At 36.9% G+C, this 21,164-nt stretch overlaps 1 protein-coding gene across 4 annotated transcripts in view; it reads left to right on the forward strand.

Annotated features, from left to right (window-relative positions):
- Positions 1-680: 680 nt before the first annotated feature.
- The window catches only part of LOC127422910 (exocyst complex component 6), a 107,880-nt gene continuing 87,396 nt past the window's right edge, over positions 681-21,164 (forward strand). For 2 of the 4 annotated variants that reach the window (XM_051666752.1, XM_051666754.1), the window contains exon 1: positions 681-835. In XM_051666752.1, the coding sequence (XP_051522712.1) occupies positions 711-835 (125 nt within the window). In that variant the 5' untranslated portion in view covers positions 681-710. Of the gene's footprint in view, positions 836-3,046; positions 3,165-21,164 lie in introns of those variants that run through there. The other 2 variants (XM_051666753.1, XM_051666755.1) reach the window with 1 other exon arrangement.

The raw sequence follows: 21,164 nt of genomic DNA on the forward strand, positions 1-21,164 counted from the left end.
CTCTTTTAGATTCTGCCTTTTTTATTGACTTGATTTCATGAGCAGTATCCAAGTGGAACTATTTGAGACATACAGTGGCCCCATAAAGTAAAGAAGTTAAGCCAGACTTACAAATGTCTGGATGTCATTGCATTAGATAGCAAAATATTAAATAATTTTGCATCTGCAAACAAATGCTACTAGATCTTTTCTCAGAATTAGCTTCACTGTTCTGTTCTGAGCCCTTTTTGCAATGACATCTAACCAACTGGTACCAAATAAATTTGTTTGTGGGTGTTTGAAGTCAGTTCCCCACAGGTTATTTAATCATATTAAGACATTTTTAAGTGTGGCTTAAGTTTATGCTTAAATTTTTATTTTTTATTTTTATTTTTAGTTTTAGTTTTTTGCATTTGTAAATGCATGAATTAACATGATTTCATGTCATAAATGTCTGTAAACCATTCTTTACATTATTACACTGTTGTCTTGTATAGTGATTCAGGTCATATACCATGAAATACAGATTCCAGTTCAATGGTGTGATAAATCCTAAAGCACAACTGGGAAATATTTATCAAGACAGCAACTATGACTGTTTTGTTGAATTCAATGTACTAGAGATCACAAGGTTTATCCATTTTCCTGAGTTGCAGTTTTCTGCTGACATTAGTACCTGTATGTCCTGCTGTGGGCACAGATCTCCCACAGCTTAACACAGAGACACAGTCATGTACAGCAGCAGTCTCAATTCTTCCACATGTCCCCTAGAAGAAGACAACAGAGAAGAAAAGGGCTATGGAAATGTTTTTGCAGAACTTGAATCAGTAGACCTGCCCATAGGAACAACTTTAAGGTAGAGTAAATACCATGTGCTAATAAGAAATAGTGATTTGTGAAGGATACAGTATCAGTATACGCTCTTTTCCCCACAATTACACATCTTTTTTGTTTTACATGTCCATGACTCTTAATAATACTTTTGTTAATACCATTAACAAACAATTTTACATTATATTCTACATAACATACATAACATTAAAATAAATTAGAAATGTCAACTTTTATCTACATATTGCTATGTAAAGTATTTGTTTTTGTTTTTCAATATTCATGATTTACTGTGTGCGTTATGTATTACGTGTTAAGTACTTATCAATGAAAGCAATACCACTAACCAAAAAGTACCAAAAACTTGGTATTACATATAACTTAGTAGTACAATGAGTTTTTGGACATCTTTCATTGTAATACCATGGCTTAGCTACACTGGACTCCAAAACTGATACCAGAAGTGAAAAGTTAATACATTTTATTTTTATAACAATTTAAGTGAAAGATAAATAAAAAATAAATAAAAAATTGCAATGTCAGAAATTCTAGGTTTTCGGTATGTCGATCCCCCTTTTTCTTTAAATATAGCATGCACTCGAGCTGGCATGGACTACACAAGTTTGTGTAAAACCTGATGATGATGTTATCCAGCTTGATTTGAGAAAGTTCCAAAGAGTTTTCTCTTAATTTTCAGGTCTGATTGAAAAATGTTTTAGACTTTAAATGTGATCTTAAACTTTTGGACTCCACGATACCTTGGAATATCATGTAAATATAAATATGGTAGTAGGGTCAATGACTTGAAATAAAAAAGCTGAAATTATTGAAAAAAAGAAATATTGGAATGAGTAGTGCAGGATAATATGTTATTATTATTTATTTTTAGAAAGCGGTGAAATGACGCATTTTTTTTATTTTTTATTTTGTCAACCAAATCAAAGTCATTTTGAGAACTGTACAAACATGTAGGTGGCCATTTTATTGTCATGTGACCAAAATAAATAAATAAATAAATAATCAGACATGACCCCTTTAGACCCTCAATATGTGGGTTTGGATTGAAAATATATATATATATATATTTAACCTTGAAAATGTTTGTTTGAATTTTTTTTTTAAATTATTATTAATGATAAGGTGCATACACTCAAATATATTCAAGGTGCAAGGAAGGTATTTTAATAGCTTTTAATTAATGGTTACACCACATTACATTTTTAAAGTCATAAATTATTATTATTATTTTTTAAATGTTTTTCAACAATTTTTGAAACCAACATGGACACAAAAATTACATTTCTACAAACTTGACACGTAATTTAAACTAGTTTTATTTATTTTTCTCTCATTTTTGTCTCCTTGGACAAATGGATTGGTCTGATTCCATGGGAACACCAATACCTTTTTATTTATTTTTTTTTAATAAGAAAACACTTATTTAAAGGTGCACTCAGTAATTGTTTCCTCATTAAAAAAGTTTAACTCCTAAAGAAATGAACTGTAATTTTGCAGTGTATGTAGGAAATCATGACCACTCACATTAAAATGAAGACTTCTTATAAAAGCTATTTTATTCTACATGGAGAGGGTTCGCACATCGGGGCTGCCATGTTAGAATCACATGACCACCCAAATACTACTCCCTTAATCTCAGTAACCGACCTGTTATTTGACACTTTCACTCATTGATTAAAGTAATCATCGCTCACTGTGAATACTACATTTATACAATAGCATCTGAAACTGAAAACTATTGATTTGAAATGATGCTGCATCCAAGCCGCTAGGTGTCAGTGTAAGTCCAAGATGACACAAAGACACAGTAAAAAGTTACTGAGTGCACCTTTAATGTCAAATGTTCAATTTAACCAATTCATTAACAGAAATTCTCTATCTGAAGCTCATAAGAAAAATATCATGTTATCAAAAAAATACAAATAATAAATAAATTGCCCCAAGCCCTGATTCATTTCTGACCCTGGTTTATTTGGTCCTTTTATCGTGACCCTCTGTCAAGCGTTAATATGTGGGTTTGGATTGAAACCTAGTGAACTGCCCACTTAGACTGCATTTTTGGGTAGAATGGGTGCGCTCGAAATTTCAAAAATGAATGCTGTCTAGGAAGGTGGCTCACTAGGTTTCGAGCTACAGCCCTATAGTTGAATTGACGCACAGCTCCCCCTGTTGGTTGACCCGTGTTACTGCATCGCTATCGGCATTGTCACATATGAACACTGTGACGAGAGAGCCAACATGGCGGAGAGTGAGAGCCTGGAGACTATCACTGAACATGAGCGTATATTACAGGAGATCGAGAGCACGGACACGGCGTGCGTGGGCCCGACGCTCCGGTAAGAGATGCGGATTATGTCTGTATAAATTAACGTGTTCACGGCAATGCTGTGTATTTACTAATGTGTGATGGATGCACAGCAGGCCTTTGTTTGCTAAAGATGCAGCCTAATAAGACTTTTTGTTAAAAAAACAAACAAACTGCTGATCGTTATGTTTCGATCTGATGTGTTCTGATTTTGTGCTTTTCCTATATGATTTTTTTTTTAATGAAACCTGTATTTTCTGCCATGACACTGTATATTGACTTCATACAGTAAATGGCACAGGTTACATAGAGTTGAAATTTATATTTGAATATAATTTATTCAGTGCGATTGGGTGATCAGACGCATTTATTTATTCATTCGTCATATATCTGTTATTGCGGTGCTCTGATTTACTCATTTAATATGTAAACATACGAGCTACATGAGCACAGGCCCGATTATGGTCTCTCTCCTTTATGAATATGATGCTGTCATGTGGAAAGACCGGAGAGACATAGCTTCAGTTTATACATAAGGAAAGCTCGCTATCTGCTGAATAGTCCACTGTACAGTATTTTTTCCCTTTCCATGTACATTTCAGATGAGGAAACATGAAAACTGACGAAATAAGGGTGGGTGTGGCGTTAGCAAATGAGCTAGTGCGATGTTAGTCTGGGTTGTGCTGGTCATTGTTATTCTGCTCTGGCTTTATGGTGTTCATGTCTCATCTGGGTCATAATCAAAATATGGTGACAGAGATGTCTCTTGAATTGTCAGTCATGAAAAAAATTTAAAATAGGAAAAAACTCCATTTAGAAGGCATCATTATATTACCTAACCTTTTGTTAAATAATATAAACTCAGCAAAAAAACAAAAAACAAACATCCTCTCACTTTCAACTGCTTTTATTTTCATTAAACTTAACATGTGTAAATATTTGTATGAACATAAAAAGATTATCAACAGGTCCCAGATGTGCTCAATGGGATTGAGATCCGGGCTCTTCGCTGGCCATGGCAGAACACTGACATTCCTGTCTTGCAGGAAATCCCGCACAGAACGAGCAGTATGGCTGGTGGCATTGTCATACTGGAGGGTCATGTCAGGATGAGCTGCAGGAAGGGTACCACAGGAGGGAGGAGGATGTCTTCCCTGTAATGCACAGCATTGAGTTTGCCTGCAGTGACAACAAGCTCAGTCCGATGATGCTGTGACACATCACCCCAGACCATGACGGACCCTCCACCTTCAAATTGATCCCGCTCCAGAGTGTAGGCCTTGGTGTAACACTCATTCCTTCGACAATAAACGCGAGTCGGACCATCACCCCTGGTGAGACAAAACCGTGACTCATCAGTGAAGAGCACTTTTTGCCAGTCCTGTCTGGTCCAGTGAAGGTGGGTTTGTGCCCATAGGCGACGTTGTTGCCGGTGATGTCTGGTAAGGACCTGCCGTACAACAGGCCTACAAGCCCTCAGTCCAGCCTCTCTCAGCCTATTGCGGACAGTCTGAGCACTGATGGAGGGATTGTGCGTTCCTGGTGTAACTCGGGCAGTTGTTGTTGCCGCCATCCTATACCTGTCCCACAGGTGTGATATTCGGATGTACCGATACTATGCAGGTGTGTTTATACGTGGTCTGCCATGGCTAGGATGATCAGCTGTCCTTTCTGTCTCCCTGTAGCACTGTCTTAGGCATCTCATGGTACGGACATTGCAATTTATTGCCCTGGCCACATCTGCAGTCCTCGTGCCTCCATGCAGCATGCCTAAGGCACTGTTCACGCAGATGAGGAAGGACCCTGGGCATCTTTCTTTTGGTGTTTTTCAGAGTCAGTAGAAAGGTCTCTTTAGTGTCCTAAGTTTTTATAACTGTGACCTTAATTGCCTACCATCTGTAAGCTGTTAGTGTGTTAACGACCTTTCCACAGGTGCATGTTCACGACCTTTCCACAGGTGCATGTTCATTCATTGTATATGGCTCATTGAACAAGCATGGAAAACATTGTTTAAACCATTTACAATAAAGATTTGTAAAGTTATTTGGATTTTTACAAAATTATCTTTTAAAATACAGTGTCCTGAAAAAGGGACGTTTCTTTTTTTGCTGAGTTTATAATGTTTTTACTTGATTCAAAATATATTTGAATTTGTCAATTGCCTGAAAAAAAACCGTATCCCCTTCATCTGGTATACTATGACATTTACAGTAATGAATGTGTATTTTTTTACTCATGTTGTTTTCTCAGGTAAAGCATTAGTGCAAGGCCTAGTGTGCAAAAAAAGTAAAAACAAAATAATTAATAATGTAAAAAATATATATTATTTGTCTCTTGATTTCATGCCATTGGTTTTATCGGTTAAAATCTTGTAAAATACAAAAAGTTGTGGAGAATAACTTCCAAGGTCAAAGTTCAGAGGATGAAGATGAAGAGGCTCTTCATATGTGCGTAGAGTGATTTTCCCACCACGTGGAAACAATTATTAATTTACATTTCAACTGTAATGTTTTTACACGGTTCTTACATTGTTTAATGTTCAAGATTTTTATTGAACTTTTTTTTTTTACTAGGATTTATTGATTTTAGTCTGATCAGTGGTGTATTATTTGTGATGCTATTGACGCCATCTTAAAAAAATCAGCTGATCTCATGAAAATTATGTTAACAATGGCAACATTTTTGCAAATCAAAATTACATGCTTCGTTACACTTTTGGCTGCCGTTTCCCAGTGAATATCCAGCAAAATTGAGTGAAATGTTTTTTAGGGTTCCTGTAGCTCAACTGGTAGGGCATGGTGCTTGCAACACCAATATCTTGGGTTCAATTCCCAGGGAACACACAAACTGATTAAATATAAACCCTGAATGCACTGTAAGTGGCTTTGGATAAAAGCCTCTTCCAAATGTAATATGTAAATTATGTTGTAATCAGACAAGGCTTTTAAGGTGAATATTAGATGAAGGCTTTAATGAGTAAAACGTACCTCCCTAACTTAAATCTATAGCCTAAACCTAACCGTGTTGAAAAAGATAAATGAGAAATGAAAAAAAAACAGACATCCTTACCCTTAACCAACGCCTAAACCTAACTGAAAGTGTTTTAAAAGCAAATTTGAAATGAAAAGCATATTTACTGAAGCAACCACATCATTTTGTGCCATTTCTATAGCACTTTGGCTTAACTTTCACTCAGAGCATCCTTGGCTGGGCTCGAGGCTCGATCTCAAAGTCCAAAGTACAACATCTATCAGGTGAGCTAGAGCTGAAGCTAGTCATGTTAGAATATGTGTGTAAATGTAGTTGGGTCTGTAATACAAGTGTTAAATGTATCATTTTTCAAATGATGCGTTAGAGTAAAAGTGTTTATATATCAAAACATAGCAGTGTGTGAGTAACAGAGTGAAAAATACATGTTTTTAAAGGCATAAACAGCCATATTACTCATGATTTGTGTGAACGTGAATAAAACGCACAGTTGTTGTCGCACCTCTAGTGTTAATTTCAACAGGAATCTGCAGCAAAACGTAAAAAGCGGCACATAAAATGATGTAAAAAATGTAGTTATTGTAATGTTCATTATATGATACAAGGTGTAAAAAAATAATCATTTAAGAGTAATTGTCACTGGTTAGTCTCCGAGATGTCTGTTTCCAAAGTATACTTCGGGTGTCTGCGTTGCGGATCGTTTCATTCACAGTATGACGCAAATTGCGTCGTCAGCACAGCTGCGCTGCTTGACCCACGCACTTGATCCTCGGCTGTGCGCGTCACTGACAAATGCGCCTGCGATTGACTGTACTAAGAGTATCACAAAAAGGTTAGAGTGGGCATGCGTCAAACACATTAGTAGTCGCTCGCAGTCAGAAGAGCATACTCACAAAGGTAACGCGGTCGACCAGGCGTGAGCAATCTGGAACGCGCAAAAACTAAGAATATCTGGGCCTTGAGCGTTTCATCTGGAAAGCAACACATACTAATTAACATCTACTAAACATCTTAAAAAGATCAGATTTACAAACATTCTAAATAATAAATGTCTCAAAGACATCTGCTAAATATCTTATGAATGAATGTTACATTTATATTGCTTTTCAGACACTATACTCAAAGCGCTTCACACAGTGAACAAGGGATGCAACAGCAGCCATAGTGCACCAGTACACTCACCACACACCAGCTATTGGTGGAGAGGAGAGAGTGGAGTAATAGTGCCAATTCATAAAAGGGGATTATTAGGAGGCCATGATTGATGAGGGTCAATGGGGAGAATTTGGCCAGGACACCGGGGTTACACCCCTAATCTTTTCGAGAAGTGTCCTGGGATTTTTAATGACCACAGAGAGTCAGGATGAGGATGAGTTTAACGTGTCATCCGAAGGACGGTGCTCTTTTCTTTTTTCTTTTTTTTTTTCTTTTTTTTTTACAGTATAGTGTCCCCATTAATTTACTGGGGCATTATAACCCACAAAGACTGCAGGGTGAGCACCCCCTGCTGGCCTCCCTAATACCTCTTCCAGGCTCAACCCTGCTTAGCTTCAGTGGGCAACCAGTCTTGAGCAACAGGGTGATATGGCTGCTGGCAATTACTGACATCCAAGAGGAAACGTCTTTCAGATGAGCAAACAACCTAAAAATGACATCTTCCCGACACGCATCAAATAGACATCTGGGTGATGTACATGTGCTATCAGGGGTCTTATCATCACTGGTGTTACAACCCTTGCTTCATTCATGAAACAAAATAAAATAATAAAATAAAGAACAACAGTAAAGTTGTCCTTTATGAATAGAAATAATGTCAAGATGTTTTAAATAATGTTTACCCTCAGCTTTTATGGGTGAAAACTGAACTGAATTGAACATTTTAGTATTGTATTGTATTTGGAAGTCCAAAGAGAAAGACCCATCTAATTTAGTCATGATGATTATGCAGATCTGTCCGAATACTATTAATGAAATACTAGTTGTCCTGTAGGCTAGGGCTATAAATTAATATTCCTTTTTGCATTAAAGCCATGATTCACTACAAATAAATTTGTTGTGAATTCAAATGATCTGTAATGGCAGTCTGAACATTTTTGCCTATTTAGTTCTAGATGCCTCATTTAACTAAGTTGGGCTCATCAGACTGTGAGCATGTTATTCATACTCTAGTTGAAACGACGATGTTGAACTTCAGTGTTTCACATTAATATTGAAAGCTGTTGGGAAAGACCTCCAGAAAGCACATCTCCAGGATATGCAAACTTGTCAACATTTCAGTGTGTGCAACATGTCCTGAGGCAATACATTCTGTACTGACACTTGCACTGATCGTTACAGATATGACAAATATGTTGTCTCATTCTACAGACCTCAGTTAAGTTACCTAGCACATTTACTGTGTGGTTTACATTCAGTGATTGCTGCAGATCTTTAAAGGAAAGGTTCACCTACTTTGAACAACATTTTGTCAACTCATGTACTTATGCTGCCTTCAAGTGCACCTGAAGCTACAGTTGAAGTCAGAAGTTTACATACACAATTTTTTAACCACTCCACAGATTTAATATTAGCAAACTACAGTTTTGGCAAGTCGTTTAGGACATCTACTTTGTACATGACACGAGTAATTTTTCCAACAATTGTTTACAGACAGATTGTTTCACTTTTAATTGACTATATCACAATTCCAGTGGGTCAGAAGTTTACATACACTAAGTTAACTGTGCCTTTAAGCAGCTTGGAGATTTCCAGAAAATAATGTCAAGCCTTAAGACAATTAGCCAAGTAGCTTCTGATAGGAGGTGTACTGAATTGGAGGTGTACCTGTGGATGTATTTAAGGCCTACCTTCAAATTCAGTGCCTCTTGACATCATGGGAAAATCAAAAGAAATCAGCCAAGACCTCTGAAAAAAATTGTGGACCTCCACAAGTCTGGTTCATTCTTGGGAGCAATTTCCAAACACCTGAAGGTACCACGTTCATCTGTACAAACAATAGTACGGAAGTATAAACACTATGGGACCACACAGCCATCATACTGCTCAGGAAGGAGACACATTCTGTCACCTAGAGATGAACGTAGTTTGGCGCGAAAAGTGCAAATCAATCCCAGAATAGTAGCAAAGGACCTTGTGAAGATGCTGGAGGAAACAGGTAGACAAGTATCTATATCCACAGTAAAACAAGTCCTATATCAACATAACCTGAAAGACTGCTCAGCAAGGAAGAAGCCACTGCTCCAAAACCACCATAAAAAAGCCAGACTACAGTTTGCAAGTGCACATGGGGACTAATATCTTCCTTTTTGGAGAAATGTCCTCTGGTCTAATGAAACAAAAATTGAACTGTTTGGCCATAATGACCATTGTTATATTTGGAGGAAAAAGGGTGAGGCTTGCAAGCCGAAAAACACCATCCCAACCGTGAAACATGGGGGTGGCAGCATCATGTTGTGGGGGTGCTTTGCTGCAGGAGGGACTGGTACACTTCACAAAATAGATGGCATCATGAAATTAAAATATGTGGATATATCGAAGTAACATCTCAAGACATCAGCCAGGAAGTTAAAGCTCGGTCGCAAATGGGTCTTCCAGATGGAAAATGATCCAAGCATACCTCCAAAGTTGTGGCAAAATGGCTTAAGGACAACAAAGTCAAGGTTTTGGAGTGGCCATGACAAAGCCCTGACCTCAATCCGATGGAAAATTTGTGGGCAGAACTGAAAAAGCGTGTGTGAGCAAGGAGGCCTACAAACCTGACTCAGTTACACCAGTTCTGTCTGGAGGAATGGGCCAAAATTCCAGCAAATTTTTGTGAGGAGCTTGTGGAAGGCTACCCAAAATGTTTGACCCAAGTTAAACAATTTAAAGGCAATGCTACCAAATACTAACAAAGTGTATGTAAACTTCTGACCCACTGGGAATGTGATGAAAGAAATTAATGCTGAAATAAATCATTCTCTCAACTATTATCCTGACATTTCACATTCTTAAAATAAAGTAGTGATCCTAACTGACCTAAGACAGGCAATGTTTTCTACGATTAAATGTCAGGACTTGTGAAAAACTGAGTTTAAATGTATTTGGCTAAGGTGTATGTAAACTTCTGACTTCAGCTGTACTGCGTCCAAGTTGGGCATTCAGTATTACGACTTATTACACAGTTCCCTGACCTACTTAATTCTCACTGGGCAATCAGACCATTCAGTGGTCTATTATATTTCTGAATAATGACCGCACATCCGGTCATTCGTGTATTGCGAGTCATCTTTTCTAGGGCCGCACAATTAATCGAAATAAAATCAAAATCGTGATATGACCTTGTGCGATTATTAAATTGCAAAGGGCTGCGATTTAATTAAATAAATAATTAGTCTGCTCGCTTCAAAGTTTATTTGCGCTGCTCTGTCCAGGCTGTATTAAGTTACAGCATTATTACAGTGTTTCCAGAGCGGTTCTGTGCTCCACAACTCTATCTCATGCTTAGAGTAACAGAAGTGCTCGGTTTCATTTGCTTGCATGCGCTAAGCGCTTTATTTACACTAAAACCAGCACGTCCTTTGTGAAGCGGTTTTTATTATCATCTGCGGTAGCAGCATCTCAGTCTCTGACAGGTATCATAATAATAATGCGGAATACAAGATGGGATATAACTCAAGCATCTTTATTAAATTATTGCTGAGCAAACAGCATTAACAGTTGCACATGTAGAGTCCAGAAACATGCACTTTTCCTCTATTCTCCTGTAATTTATTTACCTCATGACAGAGCATGTCGCCCTTATTACGCTATAAGTTAAAGCGGAACTAATATTACCAACATCCAACAAAATAATAAGGAAGGAATGCACATATAATAAATCTTTATATTATATTATTCATTATTTATCATTATATTATAGTATTTAAAAACATTTAGATACTATAATATAATGCATTGTTAAATAAAATATAATAAAATAATGAAATGGAGACAAACTAACCAAAACTTGGCAACAAATATGGTATTACCAACAGGGAAATTCAGACATTGAGCAGAAAGCTTACATATAACCAGTTTTGAAAGAGCTGCTGATAAAGAGTTAAATGGTCAGTATCGGACGATTAGAAGAGAAATGAAAAGAAAATTGGAGATTGGTATCGGATGTTAAAATCCTGATTGAAGCATCCCTGATATTCAAGTTAACTGGGTTTCAAAAACTAATGTTGATGATTAGTGGGCTGAGACCCTATCACAAAGTGGACAAAAACAGGTACACGGTGGATGGGTACAATTTGAATATGAAGAAGAGAGTGTTTTGTTTTTGTTTCACTGTTCATATATTTATTTGTTTGTGGGTGAATTGAAAAAAAGGTCTCAGTTTGGTTCTTTTTAAGAGGACTCGAGTGAAAACCCCAGTAGCCTTTTGGCAGTTGAACATGTGAAAAACTTTTTTTGTCTATCATAAATCGCAGTTCAAATCGCAATCGCAATATTTTTTTTTTACAATAATCACAATATGACTTGTATGTCCAAATCATGCAGCCCTAATCTTTTCTACTTCTCATATCACTCTACAATCTTTACAAGTAGCCTAAGTTTATACCATGACTTGAAATCAAACCCTAAATATTTAATGTCCATTTATTTAGCCTATTTATTATGCAAGTAGTTGTGAAATAATAATGAGCAGGTAGACGGTGATTTACGCAAAATAATCAACAACTTATTTCAACAAATCATTATTTCATTTCCATTAAATTATTTAATTGGCAAGCAGCCATGTAATAAGCAGGATAATCTGACAGGCTGACTGAGTTCATCCCTTACAAGTTGAAAACAAAATATGGAACAAACCAAACTAAAATAAATACAGTTGAAGTCAGAAGTTTACATACACCTTAGCCAAATACATTTAAACTCAGTTTTTCACAATTCCTGACATTTAATTGTAGAAAACATTCCCTGTCTTAGGGTAGTTAGGACCACTACTTTATTTTAAGAATGTGAAATTTTAGAATAATAGTAGAGAGAATGATTTATTTCAGCTTTTATTTCTTTCATTACATTCCCAGTGGGTCAGAAGTTTACATACACTTTGTTAGTATTTGGTAGCATTGCCTTTAAATTGTTTAACTTGGGTCAGTCATTTTGGGTAGCCTTCCACAAGCTTCTCACAATAAGTTGCTGGAGTTTTGGCACATTCCTCCAGACAGAACTGATGTAACTGAGTCAGGTTTGAAATCCTCCTTGCTTGCATATGCTTTTTCAGTTCTGCCCACAAATTTTCTATCGGATTGAAGTCAGGGCTTTGTCATGGCCACTCCAATACCTTGACTTTGTTGTCCTTAAGCCATTTTGCCACAACTTTGGAGGTACGGTTGGGGTCATTGTCCATTTGGAAGACCCATATGCGACCGAGCTTTAACTTCCTGGCTGATATCTTGAGATTTTGCCTCAATATATTCACATATTTTTCCTTCCTCATGATGCCATCTATTTTGTGAAGTGCACCAGTCCCTCCTGCAGCAAAGCACCCCCACAACATGATGCTGCCACCCCCATGCTTCACGATTGGGATGGTGTTCTTTGGCTTGCAAGCCTCACCCTTTTTCCTCCAAACATAACAATGGTCATTATGGCCAAACAGTTCAATTTTTGTTTCATTAGACCAGAGGACATTCTCCAAAAAGTAAGATCTTGGTCCTCATGTGCACTTGCAAACTGTAGTCTGGCTTTTTTATGCCGGTTTTGTGGCAGTGGCTTCTTTCTTGCTGAGCAGCCTTACAGGTTATGTCGATATAGGACTTGTTTTACTGTGGATATAGATACTTGTCTACCTGTTTCCTCCAGCAACTTCACAAGGTCCTTTGCTGTTGTTCTGGGGTTGATTTGTACTTTTTGCACCAAACTACATTAATCTCTAGGAGACAGAATGCATCTCCTTTCTGAGTGGTATGATGGCTGCGTGGTCCCATCGTGTTTACACATGCGCACTATTGTTTGTACAGATGAACGTGGTACCTTCAGGCATTTGGAAATTGCTCCCAAGGATGAACCAGACCAGAATTTTTTTTTTTTTTGCTGAGGTCTTGGCTGATTTATTTTGATTTTCTCATGATGTCAAGCAAAGAGGCACTGAGTTTGAAGGTAGGACTTAAAATACATCCACAGGTACACCTCCAATTCAGTACACCTCCTATCAGAAGCTAATTGTTTAAAGGCTTGACATCATTTTCTGGAATTTTCCAAGCTGCTTAAAGGCACAGTTAACTTAGTGGATGTAAACTTCTGACCCACTGGAATTGTGATATAGTCAGTTAAAAGTGAAACAGTCTGTCTGTAAACAATTGTTGGAAAAATTACTCATGTCATGCACAAAGTAGATGTCCTAAATGAAAAGTAAAAAAAATAACAAATAGTTTTAATGACTTCAATCTAAGTATCTGTAAACTTCTGACTTCAGCTGTAAGCAATGAATGACGAAAAGCTTTTTTATTTTCAAAATAATTTTTTTTCTGTTCTATTAGTTGAATTAGCATAAAACAAACCACAAAAGGTAATATTATTAAAATAAAGCACTGAAATTGAAATTATTTTGGAAAGTCATTGCTTTCCATCACCTTTCATGTCAACAAATGTATTATTCAGATTATTTATTGTTATGTAATTAGTCTTTTTACGGTAGACGCTTTACACTTAGTGTAAATAGTGGTAGATGTTATTTTTACCCTGGTGCATAGTGGTAAGAGCTGATCCTTTTTGCACCAGTGTTTATTATAGTTAGTTAGTTATTTTATATATACTGTATAGTATAATTATTGTGACAGAACGATCGCCTTCCCTTACGTCAGTGCTGGGCATCAAAGAGGAGGGGCACCTTAACCTTGTGCGACCCTGCGTCCACATGTGTGAACGTTGTATTTTGGCTTCGCTATACACAATGTATAATTTAATTAAATTTGAACCAACTGCTCTCAGTTCAGGAGACTCTGTGCTGTCAGTAAAGGTTTAAACTTTAGACGTACGGAGTCATGTGACCAAACAACATGGCGTCAATCCCAGCAAAGTCTTACCAGAAACGTCAACAAAACTACATCTGGAAAGAAACCTAATTATGTTTTTACATTGAAACCTGTTTGAGTCAAAAGATTAGAGTCTTTATTTTCATCCGATATGCCATCTTTAATATTTGAGCGATATATTGCAAAACGGTATGCTGTTAAACACAATAACCACGTACGTGGACTATATGTTCATTTTCTTTTGAAATATCGTATATTCACTGTGTATTATGACATTGAGAATCAATGGATGCGTCCAAAAGCTGGAAAATGTTGCTTTCAGAGGCTGTATACAGAGTTAGGATGAAAATAGGGTGCATTTCAAACTGTTCTGAAACCAGTGCAGACAGACAGCACACTAGAGGTTAAGTCATTAACTAAATAGGGAGCAAGGGAGCATCCTCTGTCTATGCTGATAAGTGCATTCAATCCAAACTTCCTATCAAATGTTCAGTTTGGCAGACATGGACAATTGTAATCAGTAGATTGATTTAGAATGTTAATGCAAAATTTTATTTCACCATGGTTGGCAGTGATTGGATGATGCTATCCATTACTTTGAATCATAATTATTTATGCTTTTAACTAATACTCCTGGAAACAAACAATTTGATCAGACATTCTATAGCTTGGTATTAATTTCACAACTTAGTCCCACTGTCCACATATGTGGACATTATTTTTTAGGAAAACTATTTGGTCTAAAAAAAAATTCTTTATTTTTTAGCATGTTTCTTAGGGTTTTGGGCATACAGATAAGTGTAAGACATCATTAGAAACCATAAAAGGTCTACTTTTATTTGTGTACACTCACAATAACAGCAAAACCTTGTGCTTTTGTAAAATGAAGAAAATAAACAGGGTGCGCTTTCAGCCGTCTCTGTCTCCGCGAGCATCTTTCTGAAGCACGTCACGAAAAACTCTGCGAATATTTATCACACAAAAATGAAACATATGTCTAAAGAAAGCTTAAAATGTCTACTTTTAAATAAAACAATTCAAATTTAAAACAAATATTCTGCTGCAATGTAATCTGTATGAAACAAAGTGATGTACAGTTTCTCCTGGTTCAGCTAATTATCCCTAATGAGATCACACCCACCAGCAGAGTGCGCTATTCATACGGTAATGTGCTGAGGCGATCAATGCAAATGGTAAACGCCCCCAACAGTGCCTTAAAAAACATCAAGTTCATCATCAGATTCATTCACTTTCCTGCGCGTTTGGAAGATGGCACGCTACACAGGTGAGGAAGCTCTACAGATGGTCCTAGATAGTGAGGAAGAGTTCACATTTTCCTCAGAAGAAGAGCGGGAATCTGACGATGAACGTTTACATATTGAAGAGCGTCTTGATCCAGCCGAGGATACAATTTCGGATAAGTCATTTAGTTTTACTTACATTAGTTGACATGCTATTTTATATAAACATGTACATATTTTACTAGTTGGACTATTTCCATACTTGCCAGCCAGGATTCAGAGTATTGAAATTTGAAATTTGTCCTAATAGGCAAATTTTGTTACATTTAAATGTTGTTTTGGCTAAAGCAGGTATTTAAACTGTATGCTGTATGATATCAATATGATATGTAATATGATATAAAAATAATATGCATGTTTAGATTATATTTTAACTAGAGTTTATGCTGCCTCATTATCATCAACAAAGCTTGTGCTTGCAAATATCTGTTTGGGTGTAAATGTGTAAAATGTGCTGTAAATATGCCCATATTAGAAATCAGCATATTACAATGATTTCTGAAGGATCATGTGACACTGAAGACTGCAGTAATGATGCTGAAAATTCAGCTTTGATCACAGGAATACATTTTACAATATATTCAAATTTTACAGCATTTTACAATATATTCAAATAGAAAAGTTATTTTAAATTGTATAAATATTTAACAATATCACTGTTTTTGCTGTATTTTGGATCAAATAAATGCAGCCTTGGTGAGCAGAAGAGACTTCTTTTAAAAACATTAAAAAATCTTACAGATCTAAAACTTTTAAATGGTAGTGTAGGTCTAAAGTAAAGTCTTTATGTAAATAAAATGTATAGTCAGATTACTTCTTTTAACTTAAACTTGATTTTGTGAATAAGCTACAAACATTCATTCTCTCTCAGGGAGGGGTCTTTGTCTCCTCAGGTGTGAATGACATCAATATTCATGATCATCCACGCCTCCTCGCATATGGCCTTTCTAACACTAAAAGTGTCTTACAAAAGTTAAATGACTATATTGTTTTGTATGATTGAGTGATCAGGATGGTTTCACATCATTTTATAGCAAAAACTCTAGGCTACATGATCCAGTCCTCAAAAGTCTTGTGAACAAATGTTTAGTATGTGTTATATGGCCTTATTTGAGTGACTTAAAATTTTTGTTTTTTCAAAAACCACACATAAACGTTATTTTCTCAAAAATACAAACATGTACATATATGTTGTTCACATATTATTGTAGCCCAGTTTGTGCTGAATACAGTGTTATCAGACTTTAGCTATTAATATGTTTTTCAGCAACTGAAAAAAGCACAAATTTCAAGGCATGTCAAAACTTCTCCAGGGCCTAAAACACCCTCAGACCCCAGAGGGTTAAATGCAGAGCATGGCTCTTATTGTGAGCTGGTCTCTTCCCCAGTGTGTGCACAATGGTGTCATCGCTGGTACAGGAAGAGTAACTATTGGGAATTTTCCACTGCACGGTACGGCCCGACTCGACTCTGCTCGCTTTTTGGGGTTTCCACTGTGTATAGTACCTTGTACTTTTTTTAGTACCACCTCAGTCGAGGTTCCAAGCGAGCCGAGCCGATACTAAATGTGACGTCAGAACCCTGCAGATCACTGATTGGTCAGAGAGAATCGTCACTATCAGCGTCACTGGATTTGCGACACGGGACATCAACCCGCTAGTTTTAAAGTTAGCAACAGCAATAGCAGTATCATTTGTTCACGCCACATTCGAATTGTATAAAGAAATGGCTGTGCACGAAACCACGCCGTGGTCAATAAACGAGGTGCAGACGTTCCTCTCCTTAGTAGCAGAGGAGAGGATCCAACGAGAGCTGGATGGGGTGACGCAAAACGAAGTCTTTCAGGAAGTGTCTCAGCAGCTGTTGGCCACACACTGCTACCACCGGACCTACCAACAGTGTAGGGAAAAGTAAAAAAAAAGTAAAAGTGACTACAGAACCATCAAGGACCACAACTGCCGGAGTGGTTCAAACAGAAGAAAGTGGAAGTGGTTCGACCAAATGGACGCTATCTATGGCAATAGACCGGCAAACAATGGGAGGGAGAGTGCCCTGGACTCGGCCACAGTGTTTATGGAGTCCACGATGGAGGATGGTACGTTTTGTTACGTTAACTCTATATTCTGCTTGAAAGCTTCACTTTATTTAGTTATATCCTCCATTGCTCCTTTGTTGTGTGTTTGTGTCACGGCAGTAGAGGCGGCGCAACTATGACGATCAGCCTATAATCCCACCCACGTTGAGGCTGCACTAAACTGCAGTGGAAAAGCAAGCTCAGAAAAGTAAAGCGAGCAGAGTCGAGTCGAACTGTAACGTGCAGTGGAAAAGTGCCAATGTTGCTGTCAACAGAACTAGCCACACAATTGAAAGCATAAAGGTGTAAATCGCAAGTTTCATTATGATAAGATCTTACGTTTTCCAGCGATCTGATCAGTCTGCTGCTGCTTTCCCATTATGTGGGGGAAAAAATTCAGAGAGAAGAAAAAATTTGGAGGGAAAAAAATTCAGTGAGAAGAAAAAAATTTAGAGAAAAACTTTTTCAGAAAAAAAGCAATTCATAGAGAAAAATAAATAAATCTGAGACAAAAAATTCCAGAGGGAAACAAAACAAAAAAACAAAAAAATAATTCAAAACATTTTTGCCTGAGAGAGAAAAAGAGAAGTAGGACATAGGCTCAGGAAGGCACTAAGACACCTAAAAAAAAAGATCACCTAGTGAAAACCTTTTTCACCTTGCGGTTCAGGGCTTCCGTAATTTTATTTTATTTTTTTTCCATTAGGCTCATGCCTAACAAATTTCTTTTTTCTTTTTTTTTTCCAAAAAGAAATAGTTTGTAGAAGTTAGCTTATTTTGAAACTGTTCTTGGTACCGTTTGTGAATAAAAAAATATATACATTTCACATGTGTCATACATTTTAAGTTACAAGTAATTGATTACTCATAATTTGTGGGTTAGAGTTTAATTGTCACATTGCTTCATGTTGGTTACACCACACTTTCATTTGATGGACATTAATAACTTAATATTTTAAAACAAAATAGCTTTTTTTTTAATTTTATTTTATTACTTAGACTATAACAAAGTACATATAATATTAAATATTTTATTAATCTAAGACTTTTAATAGGACTTTTCCCCCTTCATTATGCTGGAAAGATACTCCACCTTGACATTTTTACCATGACACAATATCAAAACATTTTAAAATTCAGAATTGAAAACAGGTTTATCATAGAAGAGCATTCTCTATATGAATTGCATTTTCTTACATATTTTTAATACTAGAGCCAAAAACATAATATGAGTGTTATGTCATTTACCCTCATACAAGCTCATGTCAAAATAGGGTTTAATTTGGTTTCACCTGTCTTCTCATAAACAAAAGGTGTTTGTTTGACATGATGTAAAGCAGAGGTATAATGATCTGTGTGTGCTGTAAGAGGAGAGGATTGACTTGCTGCGTGTGTTCGTTTCCTGCTGTATCTCCTGGCAATAGGCCGTAACCTGCAGCTCTTTGGTGTGTTCAATTCAATAACAGGAAAGAGGAAATGTGTTGTGAACATGGTCCTACTGATAGTAGTTGTGTGTGTGTGGGCGCATATTCGCTCAAACAGGGTATCTCACTATGGGCCATAATATGACCTTTTAAAAAACAGCGGAAGTGGACTCGAATTTGAGGAAGCTTTGCATGTTTTCACTAGAAATTAGCCATCTGAGTGGCCAGAAAGGGACATTCAGGTGACCACACAGGAGTTTAATGAAAAAAAAAAACAGGGCTCAAAAATAAGGACTGCCCAGGGCCAGTGTGAGAAAGTCTTGGGTCAGTTGTCACTATATCTTTCATTTGTTGGTCATATTGATTTTCTGTTAAGTACTGAATATTATTGTTGCAAAATTCTGCTGATTTAAATATGTCACGATGGTAGTGTTATCTAGCTAACTGACATGATGAGGTTTTGCTGAAATTGCAAGAATGACGATAGTCTTGGAAACATCAGCAGTTTCTTTATAGCAAGTCAGGTCACTCAGCCAGGTATGTGCCATGGTGGGCAACTAATTGATTTGTCGTGTAACAACTAGGGATGCACCTGGATCGGTATCGGCTCTGATATTGAAGCTTTTAGACGAATATTACTATTATAATATATTATTATTAACAAATGATAATAATATTTAAGTTGAATGGGTTCCAAAAAATAACTGTGTGAATGAAAAGTGAGCTGATATCTTACAACTAAATTGAACAAAAAAAAGAGATCTGAATCCTTTAAAGTCCAGATACAAGTTGAACATTTTTTGCCAAAAAAAAAAAAAATTTGTCTTCTTTTCTACTGATGTCTTATACCGGAATTACTGTTAATTTTGCTGCTACATTATCCAGTATACTAGTTAACAATAAAGTTTTTCTTAATAAGCTATACATTATATTGAAATAATGTGTAGTTAGAGGTTTGTATTTTTTTACATATTAAAGAGCACACCCAAATAGTTCCACACAATAATGTAAAGATATGCGAAAAAAAACAACACTGGTATCAGATAGGAATCGGCCGATACTGAGATTTCTGATATCGGAATCAGATCGGTGCATCCATAGTAACAACTGACTAGTCGATTAGTGGGGTCGACTACTAACATTAATATTTTTGTGGTGGTGGTTTTAATGGGAGACGCATTTCTCAAAATAACTGAGATGCAACTTCTTTGAGAGCATTTTTGCATGAATATATCTTGCTGTGCTTAAAAGTGAATAACAGTCAGCACAGTAAAACCCTCTGTAAGAAGTTTTGTCACTTTAATGCTTTGTTTAGTTAATTTATGCACCACTGCTGTTACAGACATCAAAGCGCTGCATCAACAATACTACAAGACGATTATTATCGGATGTTAAATCCTCAAATGTTCAAATCTTCTGCTGAGTAGTGTCCCCGTATTTGTGAGGTGATGTGGAGAGATTAAAGTCAATTGCTGATTCTGTCTGACACTGCTTAAATAAGTTGCAGTAAAAAGGTTTAAACTGCTAGATGTCATGAACTGGATGTGATCCTGGAATATTGTCTTGCTGTTCTGTGCTTTTGAATGTGCATCGTGGATCGCCCTGAGACTCCCATGTGCTCTGGTTACATTGAAGCGCATCATTCTGCGTTCAGAATGCACATAAATGGTTTGGTGTGGCTTAGCCACCATGTTTGTTATGCCTCTGGATTGTCTGTGGGACACTGTTTACAATGCATACAAGTACAGCTCCTATGTTTTTGAATGGGGAAATAGCTGCCATATTCAGTGTTACGATTTCTTCCATTCATAAGTATACCAGTGGCACATATCATTCTATACCAGACATGGGTAACTTGCAGCCCGCGGGACAGATACTGCCCGGCACATTGTATATTCTGGCTCGCTGCTCATTTATCCTAAAAGCGTTTTTTCATTGGATATTTCAGTTATCTTGCATTGGGACCTAACGTGCCTCCACAAACATTTAACATGCTCAGGGTTGCCAGATATGAGATGCAAACCCCCCAACTGGAGAAATATACTTGTGCTAATTGGAAATATTCCGCCTAATGTTATACTTGGTTTGTGCTATCTGGCAGCCATGCATGGGAGTGCGCTCTTTCTAGCTCTTGCTTTCCGCTTTGAACAAACTTGGCGATCTCTAGTGCGATATTCTGCTCAAGGAAAAGTGTTAAACAGCCACTCTGTGTCCATTCGTGAGGCTGCTTATCCTGTTTGG

Source organism: Myxocyprinus asiaticus, chromosome 32 (genome assembly GCF_019703515.2).
Source record: "Myxocyprinus asiaticus isolate MX2 ecotype Aquarium Trade chromosome 32, UBuf_Myxa_2, whole genome shotgun sequence".
Lineage (NCBI taxonomy): Eukaryota > Metazoa > Chordata > Actinopteri > Cypriniformes > Catostomidae > Myxocyprinus > Myxocyprinus asiaticus.